The sequence below is a fragment of the Myxocyprinus asiaticus genome, chromosome 21 (assembly GCF_019703515.2).
Source record: "Myxocyprinus asiaticus isolate MX2 ecotype Aquarium Trade chromosome 21, UBuf_Myxa_2, whole genome shotgun sequence".
Taxonomy (NCBI): Eukaryota; Metazoa; Chordata; class Actinopteri; order Cypriniformes; family Catostomidae; genus Myxocyprinus; species Myxocyprinus asiaticus.
In genome coordinates this window covers 5,011,325-5,038,597 of record NC_059364.1, presented here as the reverse complement: position 1 = coordinate 5,038,597, position 27,273 = coordinate 5,011,325, and the positions used below count along the sequence as shown (strand labels likewise).

General features: G+C 35.6%; 1 protein-coding gene across 5 annotated transcripts in view; it reads left to right on the top strand.

The window, feature by feature from the left end:
- LOC127411930 (CSC1-like protein 2) overlaps window positions 1-27,273 on the top strand; it is a 64,958-nt gene extending 37,685 nt beyond the window's left edge. For 4 of the 5 annotated variants that reach the window (XM_051647849.1, XM_051647850.1, XM_051647848.1 and 1 more), the window contains 12 exons: window positions 8,224-8,357; window positions 9,008-9,145; window positions 10,786-10,939; window positions 11,036-11,142; window positions 15,155-15,241; window positions 15,397-15,462; window positions 15,638-15,800; window positions 15,932-16,037; window positions 16,136-16,303; window positions 18,946-19,061; window positions 19,186-19,248; window positions 21,892-27,273. In XM_051647849.1, coding sequence (XP_051503809.1) covers window positions 8,224-8,357; window positions 9,008-9,145; window positions 10,786-10,939; window positions 11,036-11,142; window positions 15,155-15,241; window positions 15,397-15,462; window positions 15,638-15,800; window positions 15,932-16,037; window positions 16,136-16,303; window positions 18,946-19,061; window positions 19,186-19,248; window positions 21,892-22,050 — 1,461 coding nt within the window. In that variant the 3' untranslated portion in view covers window positions 22,051-27,273. The remainder of the gene's footprint in view (window positions 1-8,223; window positions 8,358-9,007; window positions 9,146-10,785; window positions 10,940-11,035; window positions 11,143-15,154; window positions 15,242-15,396; window positions 15,463-15,637; window positions 15,801-15,931; window positions 16,038-16,135; window positions 16,304-18,945; window positions 19,062-19,185; window positions 19,249-21,891) is intronic. The other variant, XR_007892365.1, reaches the window with a different exon arrangement.

Here is a 27,273-nt window from a genome sequence, read left to right as displayed (position 1 = left end):
GTCACAAGTATAGACAAACACGATGGTTCTTAAGATAACAACACACGAACAATTATAATATTTCATGTCTTTATTGAATACTTTCCATTAAACATTCACAGTGCTGTGGAAAAAGTAAGTGAACCCCTAGGCTTAAGAAACAAAAGCTAATTAGAGTCAGGAGTTTGTAAACATCACATCCAATTAATTTAAACCAGATTGGAGGCGTGGGTTAATGTTACTTAGACTTATAAAAAGCACTCAAACATTTTGAGTTTGCTGTTCACAAGAAACATCTGCTGACGTGGACCATGCCTCGCAAAAGAGATCTCAGAAGACCTACTATCAAGAATTGTTGCTTTGCATAAAGCAGGAAAGGGTTACAAAGTTATCTCAAAGAGCTTAGATATCCATCTGTCCACAGTTAGACAAACTGTCTATAAATGGAGATGATTTAGTACTGTGGCTTTTCTCCCTAAAATTATACATCCATCCCAGATGACTCAAAGGGCACACCACAGAATGCTCAGTTAGGGGAAAAAAGAACCCTAGAGTGACAGCTGAAGACTTGAAGTAATCACTGGAACTGGTTAACATCTCTGTTCATGAGTCTACTATATGAAAAACATTAAACAGACATGGTGTCCATGGCAGGACACTACGAATGAAGCCGCTGCTTTCCAACAAAAACATTGCTACACTGCCTGAAGTTTGCAAATGACCACCTTGACACTCAAAAGCGCTACTGGGAAAATGTTTTTTGGACTGACGAAATGAAGGTTGAATTGTTTGGGAAGAGCATGCAGCACTACGTATGGCATAAAAAGGGCACCGCATACCAACATGAAAACAGTGAATTACAGTGCAGGGAGCATCATGATTTGGGGAAGTTTATCAAGATATTCTACAGGATAATGCCAGGGTGACCGTGTGCCAGCTGAAGCTCATTAGAAGTTGGTTGATGCAGCAGTACAATGACCCTAAACACTGAAGTAAATCCATTACAGAATGGCTTCAAAAAATGAAAATCCACCTTTTGAGCCTGAGCCAAGACCTTAACCCAATAGAGATGCTGTGGAATGACTTCAAGAGAGCCGTTCACACCAAACATCCTAAGAATATGGCTGAGCTGAAGCAGTTCTGTAAGCAAGACTGGTCCAAAATTCCTTCCAGACGAGATGCAGGTCTAATCCGCAGCTATCAGAAACTTGGTTGAGGTTATTGCTGCTAAAGGAGGATCGACCAGTTATTAAATCCAAGGGTTCACTTACTTTTTCCACAGCACTGTAAATGTTTAATGGGATGTGTTCAATAAAGGCATGAAAGATTATAATTGTTTGTGTGTTGGTACCTTAAGCACATTGTATTTGTTTATACTTTGATAAGGATGAGATCACATTTTATGACCAATTAATGCAGAAAACCAGCTAATTCCAAAGGGTTCACATACTTTTTCATGTCACTGTATATGTAAAGGGTAAATTAAATGCTGTGAAAACAATTATCACAGCCATGAAAACAGATTTTAATTTTGTCATACAGCACCACAAAATGTCAACCACATTGTTTTCATTCACCGGTAAATTTATAATAATAAATATTGACATAAAAATTCAAATCTATTGATCATATAATATATTGAATGAATTAGAGCATTCTGGGAATGTTCTTCCACAATGATCTATAAAAAGTGTTAATTTATTAAATATGTATTATATATAAATTAATATTATGTTTTAAATATATTATACAGTTGAATTCAGAAGTTTACATACACCTTAGCCAAATACATTTAAACTCAGTTTTTCACAATTCCTGACATTTAATCGTAGAAAACATTCCCTGTCTTAGGTCAGTTAGGGTCACTACTTTATTTTAAGAATGTGAAATGTCAGAATAATAGTAAAGAGAATGATTTATTTAAGCTTTTATTCACATTCCCAGTGGGTCAGAAGTTTACATACACTTTGTTAGTATTTGGTAGCAATGCCTTTAAAATGTTTAACTTGGGTCAAATGTTTTGGGTATCCTTCCACAAGCTTCTCACAATAAGTTGGTGGAATTTTGGCCCATTCCTCCAGACAGAACTGGTGTAACTGAGTCATGTTTGTAGGCCTCCTTGCTCGCACATGCTTTTTCAGTTCTGCCCACAAATTTTCTATCAGACTGAGGTCAGGGCTTTGTGATGGCCACTCCAATACCTTGACTTTGTTGTCCTTAAGCCCTTTTGCCACAACTTTGGAGGTATGCTTGGGGTCACTGTCCATTTGTCTTGAGATGTTGCTTCAATATATCCACATGATTTTCCTTCCTCATGATACCATCTATTTTGTGAAGTGCACCAGTCCCTCCTGCAGCAAAGCACTTCCACAACATGATGCTGCCACCCCCATGCTTCACGGTTAAAATGGTGGTCTTCGGCTTGCAAGCCTCACCCTTTTTCCTCCAAACATAACGATGGTCATTATGGCCAAACAGTTAAATTTTTGTTTCATTAGACCAGAGGACAAGATCTTTGTCCCCATGTGCACTTGCAAACTGTAGTCTGGCTTTTTTATGGCAGTTTTGGAGCATTGGCTTCTTCCTTTCTGAGCGGCCTTTCAGGTTATGTCGATGTAGGACTCGTTTTACTGTGGATATAGATACTTGTCTGCCTGTTTCCTCCAGCATCTTCACAAGGTCCTTTGCTGTTGTTCTGGGATTGATTTGCGCTTTTCACACCAAACTACATTCATCTCTAGGAGACAGAATGCATCTTCTTCCTGAGTGGTATGATGCCTGAGTGGTCCTATGGTGTTTATACTTGCGTACTATTGTTTGTACAGATTAACGTGGTACCTTCAGGCATTGCTGCTAAGGATGAACCAGACTTGTGGAGGTCCACAATTTTTTTTCTGAGGTCTTGGCTGATTTATTTTGTTTTTCCCATGATGTCAAGCAAAGAGGCATTGACTTTGAAGGTAGGCCTTAAAATACATCCACAGGTACACCTCCAATTCAGTACACCTCCTATCAGAAGCTAATTGTCTAAAGTCTTGACATCATTTTCTGGAATTTTCCAAGCTGCTTAAAGGCACAGTTAACTTAGTGTATGTAAACTTCTGACCCAATGGAATTGTGATATAGTCAATTAAATGTGAAACAATCTGTCTGTAAACAATTGTTGGAAAAATTACTTGCATCATGCACAAAGTAGATGTCCTAAATGACTTAATAATATTAAATCTGTGGAGTGGTTAAAAAATGAGTTTTAATTATTTCAACCTAGGTGTATGTAAACTTCTGACTTCAACTGTGTATATATATATATATATATATATATATATATATATATATACACACACACACACACACACACACACACCGATCATCCACGGCATTAAAACCAACTGCCTAATATTGTGTAGGTCCCCCTCGTGCCGCCAAAACAGCGCCAACCCTCCATCTCACAGTAGCATTCTGAGATGATATTCTTCTCACCACAATTGTACAGAGCAGTTATCTGAGTTACCGTAGACTTTGTCAGTTCGAACCAATCTGGCCATTCTCTGTTGACCTCTCTCATCAACAAGGTGTTTCCATCCACAGAACTGCTGCTCAGGATGTTTTTGATTTTGGCACCATTCGGAGTAAATTCTAGAGACTGTTGTGCATGAAAGTCCCAGAAGATCACAGCAATCAAACCAGCGCTTCTGGCACTTGTATACACCAAAGTGGCATTCAACTGATCACAATGTATAGAAAGGACATTAATAATGTGAAAAATTACTATTACAATATGAAAAAACTACAAAGAGTTCTCATCAAAAAATCCTCCACATGCAGCAGTGACAGCTTTGCAGATCCTTGGCATTCAAGCTGTCAGTTTGTCCAGATACTCTGGTGACATTTCACCCCACACTTCCTGTAGCACTTGCCATAGATGTGTCTGTCTTGTCGGGCACTTCTCATGCAACTTACAGTCTAGCTGATCCCACAAAAGCTCAATGGGGTTAAGATCCATAACGCTCTTTTCCAATTATCTGTTGTCCAATTCTGTTTCTTTGCCCACTCTAACCTTTTCTTTTTGATTTCTGTTTCAAAAGTGGCTTTTTCTTTGCAATTCTTCCCATAAGGCCTGCACCCCTGAGTCTTCTCTTTACTGTTGTGCATGAAACTGGTGTTGAGCGGGTAGAATTCAATGAAGCTGTCAGCTGAGGACATGTGAGGCGTCTATTTCTCAAACTAGAGACTCTGATGTACTTATCCTCTTGTTTAGTTGTACATCTGGCCTTCCACATCTCTTTCTGTCCTTGTTAGAGTCAGTTGTTCTTTGTCTTTGAAGACTGTAGTTTACACCTTTGTATGAAATCTTCAGTTTTTTGGCAGTTTCAAGCATCGTATAGCTTTCATTCGTCAAAACAATGATTGATTAACGAGTTTCTAGAGAAAGCTGTTACTTTTTTTGCCATTTTTGACCTAATATTGACCTGAAGACATGCCAGTCTATTGCATACTGTGGCAACTCAAAAACAAACACAATGTTAAGCTTTATTTAACGAACCAAATAGCTTTCAACTGTGTTTGATAAAATGGAAAGTGATTTTCTAGTACCAAATTAGCAATTTAGCATGATTACTCAAGGATAAGGTGTTGGAGTGATGGCTGCTGGAAATGGGTCCTGTCTAGATTTGATCAAAAATGACTTTTTTTAAATGGTGATGGTGCTGGTTTTTTTACATCAGTAATGTCCTGACTATACTTTGTGATCAGTTGAATGCCACTTTGGTGAATTAAAGTACCAATTTCCTTCCGAAACAGCAAAACATGTACATTATTCCAAACCTTTCGTCGCCAGTGTGTGTGTGTGTGTGTGTGTATATATATATATATATATATATATATATATATATATATATATATATATATATATATATACAGTATATATAGACACACAACCCTGATGCACACACAAATGCCTAATTAGTATGTGTCGTCATGTATTTTAGATGTAAATCATCATAAATTCAACTGTAAATCATCATACTGTAAAAGCACAACATTTCATCATCCGACATTCCCTGCAGACACAGTCAGTTTGTCTTATCGCATGTTTAGCGTGCTGCCTGCAGCTCTGCTTTAAGTTTATTGCTGTATTGCTCAGGGATGCTGTAAGACATGGTGAACAGCAGCAGCCGCTCCCAAACCACTTCATTAAATAAACTCATTTCTCATTGTCCGAAGAGCTGTTCTTCTGTAACACACACTCCTCCTGCTGGAAAATGACTGTAATACTGAAATCAAACAGCTGGAAAAACAAACTGCTAACTTGCATGTATCCAAAGCATATAGTTGTCACAAAAATGTTAATTTCTGTAGCTTTTGCTTAGACAAACTCTTATATTATAATGGATATAATGTGCTTGACTTGAAAAGTGTCTCATTTAAGCCCTCATAAAAGTTTGACAAGCTCAATTTTCTTGCCTGCACTGTAAAAAAAATCCTGTTGTTTTAAAAAAATTTGGCAGCTGTGGTTGCCAGAATAATTATGTAAAAAATACAGTAAAAATATATACAACTTTACAGAACAACCTGTAAATTTTAGTTTAAAACTGTTGTAATTTACATGACCACGATGGCACTGTAAAAAAAAAAATATATATATTCTGTTAAATTTACAGTAAAAAAAACAATAAACTTGATATTAGCCTTCTGAAACTGTAAAAATCTGCTTTTTACTTTATAAGGTATTTGTTGAAAACTACAGAAGAGCACATGATGACATGAAGCTCACCAATAGGGGCTCTTCCAGGAGCAATGACCAATAAACATGTAGAGACAGTGCTCAATGTCACTCACACAAACACTAAACACCGTCAGGGTAACACATGTGAAATTAAAATAATGTAATAAATATTAACTAAACTACATAAAATATAAAACAGAACACCCCAATGTATGTAACTCTTATTAAAAATAAGAAGAAACAGAAATATTCCCATAAAATATAATGAAATGTAATGGGTCACGCAGGGAACTGTGGGAACGCATGATTATTGTTTTATACTGTAATTTCAACAATAATTTGCTGTAAAAAGTAAATGTACTCTCTTGTTAAACATGTAATTATTTTTTTTTTACCATTAATTATACAGGAAAATCATACTTTTTCAATCTAAAAAAAAATCATTTTTACAACATTTTATTGTAAAAACTACTGTATTGTCTTTTAAAATATATTAAATTATTTTTACTGCATATTTTACTTGTTAATCAATTAACATTTTATTTCTGTAGCATTTTTACAGTCCTTTACTGTTAAAATTACAGACATTTTTTACAGTGTGCATTGACATGTTTACGGCCCAAGCACTGAAAGTGCGGAGGCCCTATTGTTCTTCTAAGGATTATTATTTTTATTATTATTATTATTATTATTATTATTATTATTATTATTTTCAAGGTTTTCAGTACTTTTGGGGTACATAAAGTGCATGAAAACTCTTGATAGTTTGCACACACATCAGAGTCGCTGGCCATTAGGGCATGACAGAGTTACAGGTGGGGGGTGCGGGAGGGGCTCTGCGGCACCACCTAGAACATGGGCATGTTCGTGGGGCTATGTAGCACATCCCTTTTGAGCTACAGTCACCAAACTTTGTACACATGTAGATCCCATCAACCCGGACAACTTTCACACTGACAGTCATAAGCTCTGCCCAAAAGGAAGTTGGCCATTTTGGATTGTTTGAAAAATGCATGTTAAGGAATTTGATATACTCCCGGGTATTTCATGTTACAGGTACCAAATGTGGGCGACATCATGCCAAGACATTGACGATGCTAAATTGCGAAAGGATTTTTGATATATCCAACGGTGTTGCCATGGCGAAGCTATAAATTAATGGAAAAAGGAAATGTCTCATATCTTCTGCATGCATGGTGTGATTTTACATAAAAATTGAGCCAAATGTTTGTCCTTACAGGCTGATCACATTGATGTGACTATTGTGGGTCACGGCCGTAGCGCCACCAACTGGCGGAAGGAAGTGTGTCACTTTTAACAGACATTGAAATATCCCTATTATGTTAATCTGAATTGCTTCAAAAATGTTTAGAGTAATGTCAAGACAGTGCAGATTTAAAATTCTGAAGGGATTTGTGATATCTTAAATAGTGTTGCCATGGTAACGTATTAAATGTCATTATTACTTTTTATGTATATTCACATGTTTTTGAGGAGCTTGGCATGCTTGAATTTTCATGATATTTTGCACACACAGTTGTCGCCATTAGGCCTGGGAAAAAGTTAACACATGGGCGTGGCTGGGGAGCTCGGTAGCACCACCTTTTGACAAAAGTTGTGTGGGTCAGTTTCTTCTACGATCACCAAACTTGCTACATATATATTGTTCTCATCAAGCCGGACAACTTTCACAATTACAGTGATTAGCTCCGCCCAACAAAAATTCAGCCATTTTGGATTGAATGTGCATTTTTTGAAAATTGCAGGCCCTGAACTTTTGAATACTTCTCATAGGGGAATCATGTGACTGTCACCAAATTTAGGCAATATTATGCCAAGACATTGAAGATGCTAAATTGCGTACGGAGTTTTGATATATCGAACAGTTTTGCCATGGTGATGCAATAAATTAAGGGAAAAAATGTGAAACAGGAATTTCCTTATATCTTCTGTGTGAATTGTATGATTTTGATGAAAATTCAGCTGTATGTTTGGTAATGGGGGCTGATCACATTTATACGGCTATTATGGGTCACGGCCATAGCACCACCAACTGACACTTTGTGTGATTTTGAAAAAGTCCTCTTATATTTACCCTCTCAAATGCATGCGGCCACCATGCGCTTTGTTTTCCTAGAGCCACCAGGTGGTGATGGCGCCGTAGTGCTTGGGCCCGTCATCGCTGCTTGCAGCTATATTTCCTATTGAAATTTGATGGGATGCATTGAAAGGCTCGTCCTTTTTTTTTAAACAGCCAATAACCTTTCGTTTATGGCACAGCTTTTTATTGCACATAAATTTATGCATAAATTTGCATGCCATATTCCCAGAAGAAAAAGGCTGTATATTTTAAATGCACATATATCTGCTGAAAGTTTGTTGAGTTGACATTTTGTACACTAACATATAGAGACAAACAAGGCAAACAGACATGGACTAAAAGCCACAAAACCCCTATTTTGATGTCTTGGGGTCAAACAATGCATGAATGATTCTAATGATTTTATCTGTCTCTGCAGGAAGAAGCGGTGAACTACTACACTAAACTTGAGTCCAAACTGAAGGAAGAATACAGAAAAGAAAGAGAGGTAGTCAACACTAAACCTCTGGGAATGGCGTTTGTGACCTTTCAGAATGAAGCAATGACAGCACTGTAAGTCAAAAAGACTTTTTGGTGTGTTTGTGTCACAGAAAACCTGGAAATATCAAGGAATTTCAAGCCCTGGATTGAAATGAAGATGATCTTAAACTTCATGGAAATTTCTATAGTAGTTTATACATTTTTCTAGTTTTGCTCTGCTCTTAAATATTTCATAGGCCTCAGACTGCTCTTGCATCTAGTATATGAGCCAAAGTGATTTGTGAAGTAATCATTTTTTTGAGTCTCTTATAAATGAATCAATGAAAAAAAAAATTAGCAGATTAAAAAGATTCACAAATTGCTTTTAATTTGAATGGTTTTCATAAATCCTTATCTAGTAGTCATGGCAGTAGAAATGTATTGTCCAAAATTGTACCAAAACAAACTACATTATTACCATGGTGTTCTTTGAAGTGCCATCACTTAACCAAAAAAGTAACCAAAAAGTACCATGGTACTACCATGGTGTTTATGGACATTGTAGTTCCATGATATTCTTGAAAGTACTGCACCTTGGAGCACAATGTAAATACCATGGTATATGCAATTCAGTACCATGCTATATGTTGAAGCACCAAAAAAATTACCATCTGATACCAGCACTGTACCGTGGTACTTCCAGAGTACTTTTTAGTAATATCAGTGTTATTTTTCCTTAACAGAATTCTTAAGGACTTTAACGCGTGTCAGTGTCACGGCTGTCACTGTCGAAGAGAGCCAAAGTGCTCTCCTTTCAGCAACATCCTCAGCACATGTAACTGGACCGTCACATATGCTCCAGACCCACAGAACGTCTACTGGTAAATCTCGTAAAGCACTTTTCTCTGACATGTTTCACTGACTGAGTCACAGTGACCCACACTTTAATGGAAAGTTCTGGGTTTAATACTAGTTCAGTTCTATCGACAGCATCTATGGCATAATGTTGATTCTCTCTGACAATAATTTTATTTACACAAAGGAAAATCGCTATAATAATGCACAATTACAATAGAAGTCTATGGGGCTAGACAATCGAACTGGACTTAACCTTAAATACACACTGACTCAAAATTAGAGTCACAATACTTATAAACTTGCTGACCCTTTCATTTGTGCAAAGTTATATCAAATCTTTCAACTCATGTCATGACTATGTAAACCCGGTTAGTCCGGTAACTTTCACATGATGTGCAAGAAAACCAGGAGGGGACTGTTTACATGAAGAAAACTACACCAATAGGAATTATGTCTGTTACGCATAACTAAAAACTCGTCTGTTCAGAAAAGTCTATATAAAACCTATAAAAAATGTTTGGACAAGTTTACAGCTCAAAATACATTTATGTTTCCACAGAGAAATTGATGTAATTGCTTTAACAAAAATACGAGCTGCACATTTCTGCTTAAAAACCCTCCAGAATGTCTTCCCTCTAAAGCCCAAAGTATACTTCGATTTTGACATGAACGCTCAGCGTCTGCATACAGTCGAACGCGAGCCTGTCAAGTATACTCCATTTGACGGTGCGCGCATATACAGGCGGTTGGTGCATGCACGCTACGGCTGCTGTTAGACACCGGACTATTTATTTTCAGGAGTTTAGACCCATAAAGATGTATTTATATTCCTTCAGACTCGAGTAATACAAATGCAGGTATCTCCAGACCTCCTCACACTTTAATGGAAAGTTCTGGGTTTAATACTAGTTCAGTTCTAGCTCTTGACTTGCACATCAACTGTTGTTGTTTATACCTTCGTCTCATGTTGTTTACCAGCAATTACATCATCTTCTAGCACTTCATGACAGCAACAGCTCAAATGTTAGTGTTGCCCCCTTGTGGACCCACTAATTAGTGCAAATAATTCCAGGCGCATGCGCATTCAATGACGCGCGGTTAGAAAAATCCGGCTGCACACGTTCAGTGCTCGAGCACAGATTTGCATCATGTGTCCTGTATGTGGATGCTCAGAGTTCGCGTCTGACCGAAGTTTACTTTGGGCTTTAGTCTGCATTACAGTAAACATTAATTCTGTTTGTTTTTACAAACTGAGGGACAAGTCAATAAAAAAAATCAATAAAAAAAATGTGGCAATAAATGATGTCATAGATGCTGTCCATAGAGCTTAAATGAATTTTCCGGGTTCAAAACAAGTTAGGCTCAATCGACAGCATTTGTGGCATAATATTGATTACAAAATAAGTATATTTTGACTCGTTCTTTACTTAAAAAAAAATTAAAATCAGGCCAGTCCATAAACATTAAAATGCATACTGTTTCAATAAGTATAGCCACATGATTCTATTCCTTTAAAATCTGGGATTTATCTGCTTTATGGCGTTTACTAGATTACAGGTTTTACCTGCAATATGTCGTCATGGCAAAATAGTAGTCAAATCGGAAAGAACGGTGTGTATTTTAATTTGGAACAGTCCCTCTAATGTCCTCTTGTTCTTCACAGGGAGCATTTGTCCATTGGCGGCCTCAACTGGTGGCTCCGCTGCTTTGTCATCAACTGCCTTCTCTTCCTCCTGCTCTTTTTCCTCACAACCCCAGCCATTATCATCTCCACCATGGACAAGTTCAATGTCACCAAACCCGTGGAGTACCTGAACGTAAGCGCTCAACTGAAGAGCAGCATTTTGGAACATCACAGTTAAATGCATTTTGTCATGACTCCTCTGTCCTTTCCTCTGTGTCTGTTCCTCCAGAACCCCATCATCACCCAGTTCTTCCCAACCCTGCTCTTGTGGTGCTTCTCAGCTCTGCTCCCCACCATCGTCTACTACTCCGCCTTCTTTGAGGCCCACTGGACACGGTACCTGGACAAACTCTGCTATTTTTTTTACCTATTTTTGATAATGACCAGAGTTCTTCATACAGTAGGGCTGGGTAAATATATCGATTTTCTTGTTGAAGGTTGATTTGGCTCGTTTTGTATAATGTGTGTCCAAAGACAAGATCCACGCAATCCATTTGACATTGAATAATGTATTTTAATATCCTCTCTGTTCTTTACAGTCAATTGTTCATCATAAACAACAAAACATAAACATTAATTCTAATCATGAATTGCACGTATGAAGTAAAAAAGCCATTTGAGTCCTCTCTCGTTACTATGCGTTCTTTACAGAACTGCCGGTTTTCTTAAAGAGACAGTGCCTATTTTTAGCACGTGTTCTTCAAATCAATGTAAATACTTGTAAATAGTAACAAATTATGCATTAAACAATAAACATGTAACAAAATGTAATATATGCAGTGAAAATGTCCTTTAAAATTTGTCAATATTTCATCGTCATATTCATAAATTTTAGTCCATTTTACAGTTTTTTAAATGACAATTTTAGTCAATGAAAATAATATATTCTAGTTGATGATGGATAAATGGATAAAAAAGTGTCACACTGTAACACCGAACTTTAATAAAATATTCTAACATTTATAAAAATGTATTTAAACATGGATATCAAACATATAAATATAGCAGACAAACTGTCCTTGTTGTAAAAAAACCTGAGCTCCTGAAACAATAATGAATAGACTGAAGTATTTGCAAATTTTTTGAAGTAGGCCTACTGTATTCTGAATTCTTCATGCTTTAGAGACTTTTTTCTTGAAAGGATATGCATGTAGTAGGGCTAGCCGATATGTACAAATTATTTTATCGATAATCGCCTTAAAAAAACATCGCAATATCCGATTACATCGTCAACCCCCCTGCCGAGGGTCAGTGAATTTTTTTACTTTGTTGGGTTTGCTTTAAAAATTCTATTCATTTATTGAAACAAAAGACATTTCTAAATTCAAATTGCACTTTAAATGAAAAAGCAATAAAATAACGAAGTGATCAAAAAATCTTATTTAACCACCTCCCCAAATCCAAACATTTACCATCTCCAACGGCTCCATTTGCCATCACGCAGGCATCCATCAACGACAACAGGTGAAAAATTACTAATAGTCTAAAGATTAAGAACTAAAGACAATTATAAATGTAAAGATATTAATAATCATAATAATAAAGCCTAATAAATTCCCTTGTGTTCCCAAAATAGTGCTGCCAAATGTGTGTTCTTATCGAATTTATGTTTGTATTGCATTTTGGTAATGCAGTTAATGCTACATAATGAAAAGAAAATAGAATTCAATTTTAGGGTCAATGTGAATGTGTCTTGTATTATTTTATGATTGAATCACTTTTGTCTTTGTTTCTTTAATACAAAGATATATATTACTCAACCTGCAGAGTTGCGTTCACAATACATGCTAAACGCGTGGAAATAAAGCAAACTAAACTCACAGCACCTCCTGAGATGTTCGGAGATAATTTGCAGCATTCTCACAGACGACATTATTCTTGCCAACAGTTTTCAGACAAATGAAACAGAAAAAAAAAAGAGTGAAAACTCTTTACATTTGCCTGTTCCACGAGACGCCTCTGAACAAACAGCAAAACAGACATGGGCATTGACAACTTTTCTTTTGTCTGTTCTTAAAAATATAATAAAGTGTGTTTCTTCAAGCACGTGTCTTTGTGACTAACAGCATTTCTTGTCATGTGTCACTCCGAGATGTCTTACAGGTCGCCCGCTTGTTGCGGGTAGGTGAGCAAAATTACCCACGCATGAAATACATTTGGACGAGGAGCTTGCGTGCTGGATTCAGCCTCGTCGCATTTTGCGGGTGGCGGGTGCTAGTTTCACACCCTGGTCGCTGTTTAATATATTTGGCAACTTCCCAGATCCATGGTTTTGCCATTTCCCAATATTGTCGATCATCGTCTGTTCGCAGTCGGCATCAGCATCTTATGTAAGACATCATCGATATCTGATTACCGATCAGTAGTGTTTCTTACGGAAACAGCGTATTCACAACACAAGTTACGCAAAGCAAATAATGCATGTTGACTTAATCAAGTTCACCTGTTCATTTGCTTCACTGTGTTGATGTAAGTTGTTATATTACTTATATGTTGAGTATATAGTGATTAGAGGTTTACCGATTTTGCAGATACCAATAACTAAGGTTATGGAAAAAGGCAGATAACCGATTAATTGGCCGATAGTTTTTAAAATTGATAGAATGCTGAAAAAAAACTTTCTTAACCTTTTCTTACTATGACCAAGAGTCCAACATGAATAAAATGCAGATGCAGTTTGTGTAACCAAAATCCTAATAAAAAATGAAAATTTGGAGCATAATGCAGGACTATGCACAAGCACAAAATACACTTATTGTATTTAACTATTAACCAAATTAAGCTTTTTATAGTTTATTTATTCACCAGATTAAGGATTTTGTAATTCACCAAATTAGTTTTTTTTATTATTCATAAGATTTAAAGTTGGAGACACAATGTGACACGATGTGCTGACGGGTCATGTTTCCAAACAGTCGCATTTTTCTTTGCATGCTCTTACTTTCATTTACACTTGATTAAGTAATCAAAATAACCAAATTTGCTTTGAAGTGAGGATTAAAAATATAGATGAATTTTGTCAGTCAGAGATTGTTTTTATTTCAGTGCTGGAGGCCACAGATAAATAAAAACAAAACGATCAGCATTGAATTTTGCCGATAACCGATAGTTCCAAAATGCAACTATCAGCACCGATTAATCGGTAAAACCAATATATTGGTCTACCTCTAATAGTGATTAATCTCATGTAATGAGGTATTTACCCCATTTTGAAGCGGTAAATTTTACCGGTGTTTAGAGCGTTTAAGCTAACACATTAGATTATTGGATTAGATGAATCCATATTTAATATCTTCTTCTATATACAGATTCACTAGATGTTCCTCCTCGTGTTTATTTTTTGCACAGTTAATATCTTGCTGTATTCTTTTTATCTCATATTTTTCTCAATAATATGATTTCATAGAATCGTTTAATTATCGGCATGATGCGCCTTTTTTGTTTTGTCTTCGTTATCATTGACAAAATAAAAAAAAACCTTAGTCAACGTATGTTTACGTCAGTGATTTCGTTGATGAGATTAACACTGAATATATGCAATATAATACCATATTTATTGATTGAATACATGGATTTGTACATTTTTCAAAAGCTAACATGTGGCCAAAATGTTTAAATTAAAATAAAATAAAATTAGTAAAATTTATATTTTTGTAATGTACCTAGTCGGAAGGTCCCCTGGGAGAGAATTCTTTCATATGTAAGCAAAATATACATTATAACTGAATATATACCCATATTTCATATATATACAGAATTGAATCGAGAGCTTGTGAATCAGAATCGAAACCGTAAGTCTGTATCACCCCTAGAAATAATGTGGACTAATAGATTCAACAGAAGCATATGACATTGATTAACAACCTCGGAGCTGACAGTAGGTCTTTCTTTAAAGGTGTAAAAGTTATTATTAATAATCAATTCTCCTATGGAAAAAATAATGGGATTTGTACTTTTCGAAGCAGACTGTTGCATACTCAAGCGTTTGATCGAAGTCAATCCTGGTGTGACATCATGAGGCGTCATCTTTGAGTATGCACATGCATAAATGAGATTGGAGAACTGCATCAGAGGGCAAGATTTTCAGTGAATAACAACTTAAATTTTGGTTTATCTATCACATAAAGCTATTGAATTTCTTTTGCAGACTTGGAAAATAGTGCATGAGTCATATGGACTACTTTTATGGTGCTTTTTTTTTTGTCCTTTTTGGACATTCTCCAGAACTTTTGTGTTCCATTTAAGAAAGCCATAGAGATTTTGAACAACATATGAGGGTGAGTAAATGACCGAATTTTTTACATTTGGATGAACTAAAATGAGATTGTATGTGATCTTTGCCCTTCAGATCTGGAGAGAACAGAACCACCATGCACAAATGCTACACCTTCCTAATTTTTATGGTTTTGCTGCTGCCCTCTCTGGGACTGAGCAGGTATATTCTCACGCCTGGCCTTTTGAATTTGTACTACAGGGGTTATGCTACAAATAAATATAGCTGTCCCATTTTCAGATTTTTACAGATGGCTGTTGGATTGACCTGTTTCTATTTGTGCTAAACGTTCCACATTGCTTTTTCCCTTTGTGCAGTTTGGATCTTTTCTTCCGCTGGCTCTTTGACAAGAAATTCCTTGACGAGGCAAAAGTACGATTCGAGTAAGTCTATGAGAGATCTACCAGCGCTGAGATCCGGTCATACAGAGAAACAGAGACCGTTCATTAACTACATTAAGATCATAATGCTTTGTTGAAAGGATTTACAAAAGATATGGTTTATGGACACTTGTAGTTGCAATTTTTATGAATGCATACTTTATTTTGTCTCCGTTAGGTGCGTGTTCCTGCCAGATAATGGAGCATTCTTTGTGAATTATGTCATTGCGTCTGCCTTTATCGGTAACGCCATGGACCTGTTACGCATACCGTATTTTCTCATGTATATGATCCGCCTGTGTTTGGCTCGCTCAGCCGCAGAGAGGCGCAATGTGAAGAAGGTCTGTTTTAATTATAATGGTCATTTCAGCCGTACTTGCCTAATACGACCTTATCAGATATGCAAATGTATTAGTAAAAAGTCTTCTGATTTTTGTAATTGTGATCAGTATGTGGCTGATTTGCGTTACAGCATCAAGCGTATGAGTTTCAGTTTGGAGCTGCTTATGCTTGGATGATGAACGTCTTCACTGTGGTCATGACATACAGCATCACCTGTCCTATTATTGTACCATTTGGTGAGTGACACAAAAACAGAACTAAACGCTTAATAGAAAATGATGGTGTGTTTATAAGAAGTAAATAATAAATTGTCCATTGTGAATGTTGTCTGCAGGTCTGATGTACATGCTGCTCAAGCACCTGGTGGACAGGTATAACATGTATTATGCCTACCTGCCCTCTAAACTGGATAAAAAGATTCACTCTGGAGCTGTTAACCAGGTGGTGGCAGCGCCGATCCTCTGCCTCTTCTGGCTGCTGTTTTTCTCCACTGTCCGCACAAGTAAGACACCAATGAATAGTGGTTACATTATAAACCCTAGTGAGATGCCTACCTGGGCAGTATTTTCAGGCACAAAAGACAGCACACCCCAAAACGGAGCCTGTTCCAGACAGTAGGCGGTAAAATTACTCTGAATTATGTAATACCTTGTTTTGGCCAAATTCTAAAGCAGCAGTGCGTGAATCCTTCACAAATAAGCCAATCCAAGAATGGATTGCAATGAACTTGGCCGATGGAGGTAACTGACAATCATAACAATATAATTATCCAACTTAAATATTGTATCAAAGGTACACTACGGAGAATTTCTCATTTAATTTTCCGCTAGAAAATTCAGTTGGAAAGTAGTAGTTTGCTGGGGGTTTTTTTGTTGTTTTTTTTTTAATTTACGTAAAGTTGAAGTATGTAACTTTTTCGGTGTTAAAATTACGGCTGATGATTTAACACATTAATTTAGTGTGATTAATTATATATAAAATAACACGTAAAAAAATGTTATGCAATTAATCATGCCCACTGACACATATGTAAATTCCGTAATAAAGTACAGATTTTTCTACCATATGTGCAATTCAGGCTTGGTGTACATCTGTTTTTACGAGCCACGTCAATAGGTGGAAGTGCACCTCAAAAAAAACCTCACAAGCAGCGCAGCCACAGAATGAGAACCGCTCACGGTGGAAGCACAACAGAATACAGGAATCTTCAGATGTTTATCTTGTCAAAGCGTCTTAAAAATGCAGCGTTAATAATGCTGAATACCAGTGAGAAGCTCCGAATGTGTCCGTCTCAGCATGTAAATAGAGGACTTCAGAGGGTGAACTGATGCCAACTCCAGCCAAAAGACATGGGATACTTCATATGCCATTGCCTGAACCTTGGATATAGGATAGACCTCACTGAAATTACCGGCCGGTTGAGCTGCGATGCACCTCACTGATCTCTGCCTGCATCACCTCGGTCTTATGATGTACTACACTCTTATAATGGAATACATAGACTATCAATTAATTGCCAACAAAAGCCTTCATCAGCCAACTAACAAGAACAATGCATCTATGTGAACTTCTGCAGTTAATCCAGGATGAACTTCAAAGACATTAGTCATTAATCTTACAGTTCATACAAAATCTTTGTATAAACACTGACCCTTAACACTTACTTAGTTTAATCATTTTAAACCATGACTTGCACTATACAGAAGTAATATTGGCATTATATTCATGATGTTAGCCAGAGGGGATCTGGCCCCCACAGTGAGCCTGGTTTTCCCCCAAGGTTATTTTTCTCCATTAACTAACATCTTATGGAGTTTTGTGTTCCTTGCCACAGTTGCCTTTGGCTTTCTCACTGGGGTTCTAAATACAATTATTATTTAATTACTTATTTTTAAACACAATTCACAATCGTATTTTATCAAACTACACAGTGATGACTCTAAGACATTATAGATATTACAGTTTCATTTTCTGTTAATACATGATTTACTGTAAAGCTGCTTTGAAACGATGTGTGTTGTGAAAGGCGCTATACAAATAAAAATGACTTGACTTGATTAAGTGGGACCAACATAAGAAAATGTATTAAATAAACCTTTGTAAATTGAGTCTGACGAACCTAATGAAGTTGAGTTAAAACTACTATAGTACATTAATTTCACCTAATTAATTTGATGTTGGCTCAATGAAACTGACTTAATCTGAAGGAAAGACATTAAATTACTTGTAAAAACTTTCTACAATCATATAAAGTAAGAGTAATGACTTCATTTTTTGAGTATACAATAATACATTTAACATTCAGTGCTGTCGGGATCAATTTTGTGGGAGATTTCAGGCTTCTGTTATTCGTCCTTGAGTGTTTTTACATCATGTCCTTAAAAAATACATTAAAAAAAGGTCCGGCAGCAGATATGCTACATATTTATCGTATATACAGTACTGTGCAAAAGTCTAAGGCACATTATATGTTTCACAAAAACATTTGTCATAAGATGGTTATTTCTATCTTCTGCTTTAGTGTGTCAGTAGGAAATATAAATTTTAGATTCCCAAACATTCCTTTTGCAAATAGAAAAGATTAGAAGTAGAGCAATGAATCCTGCAACAGATGACATGGCCCACACAGAGCCCAGATCAGTCTGGGATTACATGAAGAGACAGAAGCAATGAAGACAGCCTAATGTTATGTTTCAATTTCAGATGTCTATAGAGTGCCCAGTATTCCGTAGCAGACCCTTGATTTCTGAAATATAATTGTGTATTCCTTATCTCTGCACAATGTATCTTTTGTGCATATTACAGTATCAGGTCATTCGCTTAGCAAACACTAATGTCAGACTAGCAACATGCAAGTGTCTCGTGCGCTATTTGTGTTGCACGTGTGAGTGTGCATTAATGTAATTGTATACAGTATGTAGAATGTTTTTAAATCAAACTTTTTAAAAGTTATCATTTTGGTTAGAATGCTCCCTTAGAAGGTAGCTACCTATGTACATAATAGACAGCAAGGCAGCTCGCTAGAGTTTGGAACAGAGCTTTTGTTACTCTCCAATAAAATAGTCTAGAAGTAGTTAATTGGATTCAGATTATTATCATTTCTCTAATGAGAACTTCCTCACCTGCTCGCTCTCACCCTGTCAGGTTTTTTTGCTCCGACATCGATGTTTACCTTTGTGGTTCTGGTCATCACCATCATCGTCTGCCTCTCCCATGTCGTCTTTGGTCATTTCAAATACCTCAGCGCACACAATTACAAGGTCAGAATCGGGCATACTTGCCTGAAGTACATTGGCTTTTATATACAGTCTAGCCCAGAATTATCTCAATGAATTAAAACCAGAATTAAGTCTCAGTGTATTGTTGTTCTGGTGTTCTGCACAGATTGACATGGATGGTGTGGACAACGGAAGACCACCGGACTCATCTCCCCCTGTAAAGTCTATGGTAAGTTCTTGTTTCTTACAAAAGGAAACATTTCTAAGAATATATACACTTCTTATAATGACCAGAGACTCCAAAGAAGAACAAAAAAAAAGTTGTCCATAAAACTTATGCGCTATATTTCAAAAGAGCTATAATAAAATAAAAAACTCTATGAATTCTTAATAACAACTATTTAAAGGGGTCATTAAATGCGCTTTTTATTCCCTGAGGTCCTCTGATAATGTTAAAGGTTTTTTTTTTTTTGTTTTTTGCATTAAAACAGTCATAATTTAGTAATAAATGATCATTTTCCATACTGTTTTTGGCCCTCTGCCTTCAACGTAAACGCCCACTGTTCTGATTGGCTAACATCGTGCAGCCCCTCGAATACAGCCATTTTTGAAATTCAGTCAGAAGAGAATGAACCAGCTCCACAACATTATAAACTAAATGTCAGGGTTTACACATAACACACATCCAGCACATTGCATCCGGATATATTACACTGTTCATCTCAAGCACAACTGTTAACACTCACGCCCTGTCTACACCGGACGCAAGAGTCGTGTCACGTCAAAAGCAATAGAAGCCAGTACAATCAATGGTGCTGTCTATCATGGAAGCATCCGTTGCGGTGTGCCTCATTTCGCCAACAGTAAACAGATGTCCCTTTCCATTTTGCACTGCACACGGTGGCGCTACTACTGCCAAAACCACAAATAAACAGTTTAGAAAGTTTGTGTTGATGCATCCAGTGTATACCGCCTCAAGCCGTTGCATCGCGTCGCATCAACGGACACGCACGGTGTAAACAGGATGTCAGCACCTTAAACTATCACACAGTCATTACATATGAAATATTCATGAATTAATCTCTTTACTCATGGTTTTTGCAAACGTGTTTGTGTTTTAACTGCCCCATCCTTCAGTAACAGTTCCTTTGCAAAGATTGAATCGTATTGGTATGAGCCAAACATACAATCCACTCTAAAATACGCTGAAGACACATCCAGTTTCCAGTATCATTCCTTCATGTTTTCATACACCAGCAACTAAAAATAGCACAGATGGGCTAAAGAACGCATCCATGATGCGTTTGTTCTCATCTGAATGACAGAAAGCTCCTCTTCAGAGTTGTAACTTGACACTGCGTCTTTTAAAAGTGGCCTGGATATGTACCAAGTGGTCAAAGACATCTGTCTGTGCATGTTTATGTAGAAAAGCATTTAAATCCAGACAAGCACATGAAGGTGTCCTGTGTAAGTCCATTTAGGATGAATCTCCATTTCAGCTGTGTGACTGACTCTGAGCACCATTGGCCGGGGTCAAAAAATAGGCATTGCATATGCAGATGTATTTGGTCCTTGTGATGTCACAAGTTCCACGAATTCTAAACGAGCCGTTTTTGCAGCTTGATTTAAATAAATGCTCTTTTTCTGTTAAGGAGGACGTTTTCAGTTCTGAAACTTACAGTGTGTTTTTATAGTACAATGACTTCTTATATGTCAAAAGATCAAGGAAAATTTGATTCTTCATGTCATGACCCCTTTAAATTCCCCATATGTTCCCTTTGACCAAGGAAATATAAATAAATATTTTCAAGCATAAGGCATTACGGGTATTCCCCATATAGCCTCAATTTAGTACTCAGTAGTTTGAGTTATAAACACTTAAAATCATAAGTTCAAAGAACATAAATATTTGAGGAATGAGCCCAAAACTTGAAATTTTAAGTAATGTTTAAGTAAAGGAATATTCCGGTTTAAATTCAAGTTAAGCTCAATCGACAGCATTTGTGGCATAATGTTGATTACCACAAAAATGTATTTTGACTCGTCCATCTTTTTCTTAAAAAAGAAAAAAAAGAAATATCAAGGTTACAATGAGGCACTTACTGTGGAAGTCAATGGGGCCAATTGTTAGAGGTTTTAAAGGCAGAAATGTGATGCTTAATTTTATAAAAGGACTTACATTAATTCTTCTGTTAAAACTCATTTATTATTTGAGCTGTAAAGTTGTTTAAATTGTAATTTTTAAAGTCGCTTTATGGTTTGTTGACATTACATTGTCATGGCAATGAAGTTATAAAATTGGATGTAACTTTACACAGAAAAGGTTAGTAAGTAAAAAGTGAGTATTTTAACATTTCTGGATTGGCCCCCATTCACTTCCATTGTAAGTGCCTCACTGTAACCCCGATTTCTGCTTTTTTTAAAGAAAAGGAGGGATGAGTCTAAATTAATTTTTGTGGTAATCAATATTATGCCACAAATGCTGTCAATTGAGCTTAACTTGTATTGAACCTGGAATATTCCTGTAAGACAAATAGATTTTTCCAGTAATTACAACAATAGGATTTACAGTGTATGAGGGGAACACTGCGAATTTTTACCAACGCCTGCACTTCCAAATCTCATTCGCTCTTGCATTCAATTCAAAAACAGCGCCTTTAGGTGCATCACACCAAATATAATGTCATTGATGCCAAATGGCACTGGTTCTCACATATGCCAAGCCAAACAGCACTTTCAGTGAATTACGACGTAAAATTAAGTCTGTTCCTCACATAAAGCTATTGCATGGGCAGTCTCTTGTGTGTTCTCTCAGATAAACCTATTGTTATACCCTGAACTCATGCTCTCTTGTCATTTTTTTCTTCCACAGCAGACGTATGTCGCTCAAGTGCTGCAGGACCCGACCTCAGACGAGACGGGCAGCGGCGAGGACGAGGCGCAGGGGTCCTCGCAGGACGAGGAAGCGGTAAACGAGGGTGATTTTCAGTCAGGAGAGGACAGCCTTATTGAGAATGAAGTGCACCAGTGACCTCGGCAGAGGTCGCACCGTGTGCTGAACTTCATGAAGCTAGCAGGAGCCCAACAAACAGAGATCCCCCACACTGCACTGTTTGGGTGTGTGAATCTATTTCAGCAGATGCACTCCATTATCACTGGGGCTTGGAAAGCGGATGGCCAATTTTCAAGAATCTGGTGTGGCTCTCGATTGATCATGATCTCCGTCACAATCGGTCACATTCTTTCCACATATATGAGAAATTAGTACATAATAGTTTCATAATTTTCCCTGTTCTTACAGAGGTTGGTAAGCACCGGATTACTTAGTGTTACACACCCTTGTCTCGTTAATAAGCTCTAAAATGATTATAGGCGATTTGCGTTTCACATTTAAATATCTCTATTATGATGAACTGAAAACAGTTATAGTGCTATTTCAGGTGGGCTTCAGATGGACAGTTCAGTGTTGTATTATTCTGGACAGTAAGTAAAGGATAATGTAAAGTCAGCCGGTCAATAAGGCAAAATCAAGCCAGACAGGTTCATCAGGACCCAGATATGAAACCTGTGAATAAAGGTCTTATTTTACTCTGAAAATCAAAAGAAATAAATATGAAATTAGATTTTGTATATAGAAATGTAAGCCTATTTTTAGGGCCATTAAGCGTTTTTACAACGTGACATTATTTTCATGACAGTTACGCACATTTTACCTCCCAATTCTCAATACCGCATTGCGAAAGAGATGATCATTTTAATATTCTCATTACCGCAATGTGGAAAAGGTTGCATATTATTTACATTGTAAAGTAACTATACATCATAGTATTGGTAAACAGCCTTGGTATTGCTTTTAATTTTCGCTAATTTTGAATTTAAATCAGTAAATTGTACAGCATCTGTTTTTTACTGTTATATTGAAAAAAAACTGCCTGTGTTACGGTAATTATTATAATTATTAAAAACAACCATACGTGTTACGGCAATGCGAATCGTGGTCTAAAATATGTTTAAGTGTCCTCAAAATAATGTCACAATGCAAAAAGTCTTAATTGTCCTAAATGTCGGTTTTATTTTCTTTATGAAAAATACAGTTTCTCATTTTTTGTATTGATTTGGGGTTAAAAATGACCAGGACATTTTCTTGATCGGTTTCATGCTGAAATATATAAATGATAAAATTAAAATTTTATCATTTTAAATATATAAAATTGATTTGATTTGTAAGTATCTTTTATGTGAGATGAAAAAAACAAGGAGTGATACAAGAGACAAAAAAATAGCACAGCTAGCAAATCAGTTGCTTTGGGACAACGGTGATACAGTTTAGTGGTTGCCACCATCCAATCAGAATTAAGTATTCCAGGGAGCCATGTAAAAAACTGCAATAATATGTGTTTTTTTTTGTTGTTTTTTTTACTTCAGCTACACTATTTCTCCATATATATATATATATATATATGAGTTTGTCTAGAGATCTTTTTGAATGCCAGTATTGTTTTGGCCCATCTGAAATGGCACTATAGCACAATTATATTTAGGATTAAATTCATTTGTGCAGATTTTCATGCTTTTTTTCCCCAAAGTGAATGTATTTGTCTTGAAGTTCATAACTAGTTCCTCTTGTATTATTAAAATGTTAGATAACACATGATCAAAATACTAGTCCTTTGGAAAACAGCAGTCGAACACTAACTTACTTGACATACTTGAACTGGTAAGGCCACTCAAGACTGTCCTACAGATTCAAAGGTGATTTCGTTATCCCTGGAACCGCTGTCTAACATCAAGGTCAAATGCTTCTTTTGTCCATCTGCTGAGCACTTTTGCGCCTCCAGTGTCTCAAGAGCTTAAATGAAAACTTTTTCGCACTACTAATGCATTGTTTTGTTATGCGTAGGAGGAAGACGCTACGTTCTGAATCAGGCATCTTATGGACCAAGTTTGAATTATGTTGCACTACTGTGGAATGTTTTGTGGACTGTTGCAAAATTTGTTTAAATGCACAGCAAATTCTCTCTGTGGACATGAATGCGGGAATTTGCCTATGTGAATACATTTTCTTTTAGTATGCATGGATATAAATTAACAAACATTGTTTTCATCTGTTTTAATCAGGTTTATCTTGATGTTTGTTTGTTTGTTTGTTTGTTTGTTTGTTTTTATTAGTGCTAACAAATTATGTAGACATTAACAGTTCATAAAAACTCATAAACTGTATAACGCATGGAAAACATACCCAGAAATCTCTGTGCATCCTAATAATTGGGTTTCTAATAGCAAGTTGGCAAGAATTATGGTTCACTTTTATTGGCTCATACCATCTGAGACGCACTTTGCGTCCTTATTATGGCCTTTTTGCGATGGTGTTCCTTTGCTTTATACTTTCTGCAAGAGAACTAAAAATAAGAGACACTTAACTACATATTTTACTAAATTACCTGTGTCTGTTACCAGTTGCTCACTGGCACTTTCTTGCAGTGCGTTTGGTTTGTTTGGGTGTATAAATTTACTGGTTGAAGTCTGAAAAAAATGCAAAAACTAGTAAATTCACCAAGTGTTACCACAAATTAAGTTAAAACATTTTTGTGTTCAGCTTTTAGCCTTTTTTACTACTGCATCATATACATTCATGACCATCCAAAACCATTATTTATCCTGAGTTTTGAAATGGCCAAGTTACATTTCACTCCGAAATCAAACAAAAAAGAAAGAAAATAAATTATATTTTAGAAAAAGAAAATAATAGGCTTATTTTTAGCACCATTAGGATTTTTTTGTTGTTGTTGTTGTTTTTTATTTTTATTTATTTTTTTGCATTTTTATTTTCAAGATAATCAGAAAATTTTCCCCGCAAATGTTCATTTCTGCAGTGCAAAAAAGTAAAAAAAAAAAAAACAATTTGAATTTACATTTCTGTAATACAGTAATGGAAATCAACCTGTCTGGACACAATGATTTATTTTATTATTACTATAGTTGGCTTAAATAAAATACTTAAAACTAATACCATAATATACATTTAATAATTAAATATTTACAATTTAAATATAATTTTTTTTGTGCATTATGGTAATGAGAAAGTGAAATAAACATGTCACATTTTACCCCAAAATAAATAAAATAGAAAAAAGACAGTAAATTATATTTTGGAAAAACAAAAATTATTCTTATTTTTAGGACCTGATTTTTTGCATTGCATTTTCATTATAATAAGGATTATTTTACTCACAAATTTTCATTACCATAATGTCAAAAAAAAAAAATCTAATGAAAATCAACACAATGATTTATTTTATTATTATTATTAAAATCATCTTAAACTAAATATTTAAAGCATATTACCATGATGTATAAATGCTTTGCAATTTAAATGTACTTTTTTTGTGCATTACGGTAATGAGAATGAGAAATAAAAGGGTCACATTTCACCCCAAAATAAAAAAAAAAGACTATAAATTATAATTTTGAAAAAGAAAAATTAAGCTTATTTTTAGGAACGTGATGATTTTTTGCAATGTATTTTCATTATAATAAGGATTCTTTTCCCCTCAAATTTTCATTACCATAATGCCAAAAATATCTAATGAGAATCAGCCTGTCTGGACACAATGATTTACTAATTATTACTTTTATTAAAATCAGTTGAAATGAAATATTTAAAACATATAATGCCTTTATACTGTATAAAGGCTTTGCAATTTAAATATACTTTTTTTGTGTGCATTACGATAATGAGAATGAGAAATAAACGGGTCAAATTTCACCCCAAAATTTTAAAAAAATACAAATTATATTTTGGAAAAAGAAAACTTAAGCTCAGTTTTAGGACTGTTATGATTTTTTGCTTTACATTTTCATTATAATAAGTTTTATTTTCCCCACAAATTTTCCTTACCATAATGGCAAAAAAAAAAAAAAACTAATGAAAATCAACCTGTCTGGACACAATTATTTTTTTTTAATTAATATTATTAGTAGTATTATTATTCAAATCAGCTTAAATAAAATATTTAAAACATATACTACCATGATGTATAAATGTTTAACAATTTTTTTTTTTTGTTTTTTTTTTGTTTTTTTTTTTGCACTTAAAATATCAAAATGCAATATATAGTCACAATGCAAAAAATCTTAATGAGCGTAAAATATGCTTTATTTTCTTTTTGCTAAATAATTGTTTTTTTTATTTATTTATTTATTTGTTTTGGGGGGGGTGAAATACATCCCGATTTGCTTGACTAATTTCATGAGATTCACCCTTTTAGAACAAGGCAACTTTATGTTGAAGAAATACTACCGATAGATAAACAGAAACCCATATTTCTATGAGCAGACGATGACTGTGCCTGAATACTTACTGTAAAATGGTTTTATTTTCCCTGTACAAGCCTGAAAATTGGCTGGAAATTCCTGCTAGTGGACCTTGTTTATAGTTCTCATTGTACCATTTACTGTTTACAGGAATAGCAGTGCAGTGTTTAAACTGTCATTTTCTGCTACAGAAGTTGACGTGAACAGTTGGGTGTATGTAAGCCTGTGAATTCACATGTAAATCATGCTATTCTACCAATCACTGAGTAGCTTTGTAACTTTTAATGAAAAAACACTGTAAACACTGTAGGCTATGCACTTCAGTTGAAATATATGTAACAATATCATGGTGTTTGTGACAATATCAAGCCATTCATTAGACAACATTGTCTAACTCCAGTGCTTTGAATACCTAAAGCTTATATACTGTAGGTGATGACCGTATGACTGCATTCTGGATCTATTTAAGGAAAAACACTGTTCTTAGGCATGATGAGGTGGCAATAATTTATTTATGCATCTTTATAGGCTTTCCCCATTTGTTACAGGTATTGTCCGCAATATTTATTTCATTCATCTGTGATAGTCATCTCAACTTAATCGTCTTTTGGCCTGGTGTGCAGCAGTTAAAACTGTAATATTTATGTAAATATTAAAGGCATTGCACTGCTCCTAAAACACTATACTGTATTTACATTTGTACAGCTAAAACCGTGTACAGCCAACCATGAATCTTTCTGTTTGCTTTGTCCTTTCAGATTTCTGTCTATGTCAGGAAGATCTAATCATTCGCTTGCGATTGCTGTTTTTAGCAGTTTTGTATCTCAGCCTCCCTTAAAAATGATCTTTTGTATGATGTCATCCTCAAACTGTTCCATGACTTTCAAGAATAAAATAGGCATTTACTGACAAAACTATATAAAGAAACAATTCTTTGTTA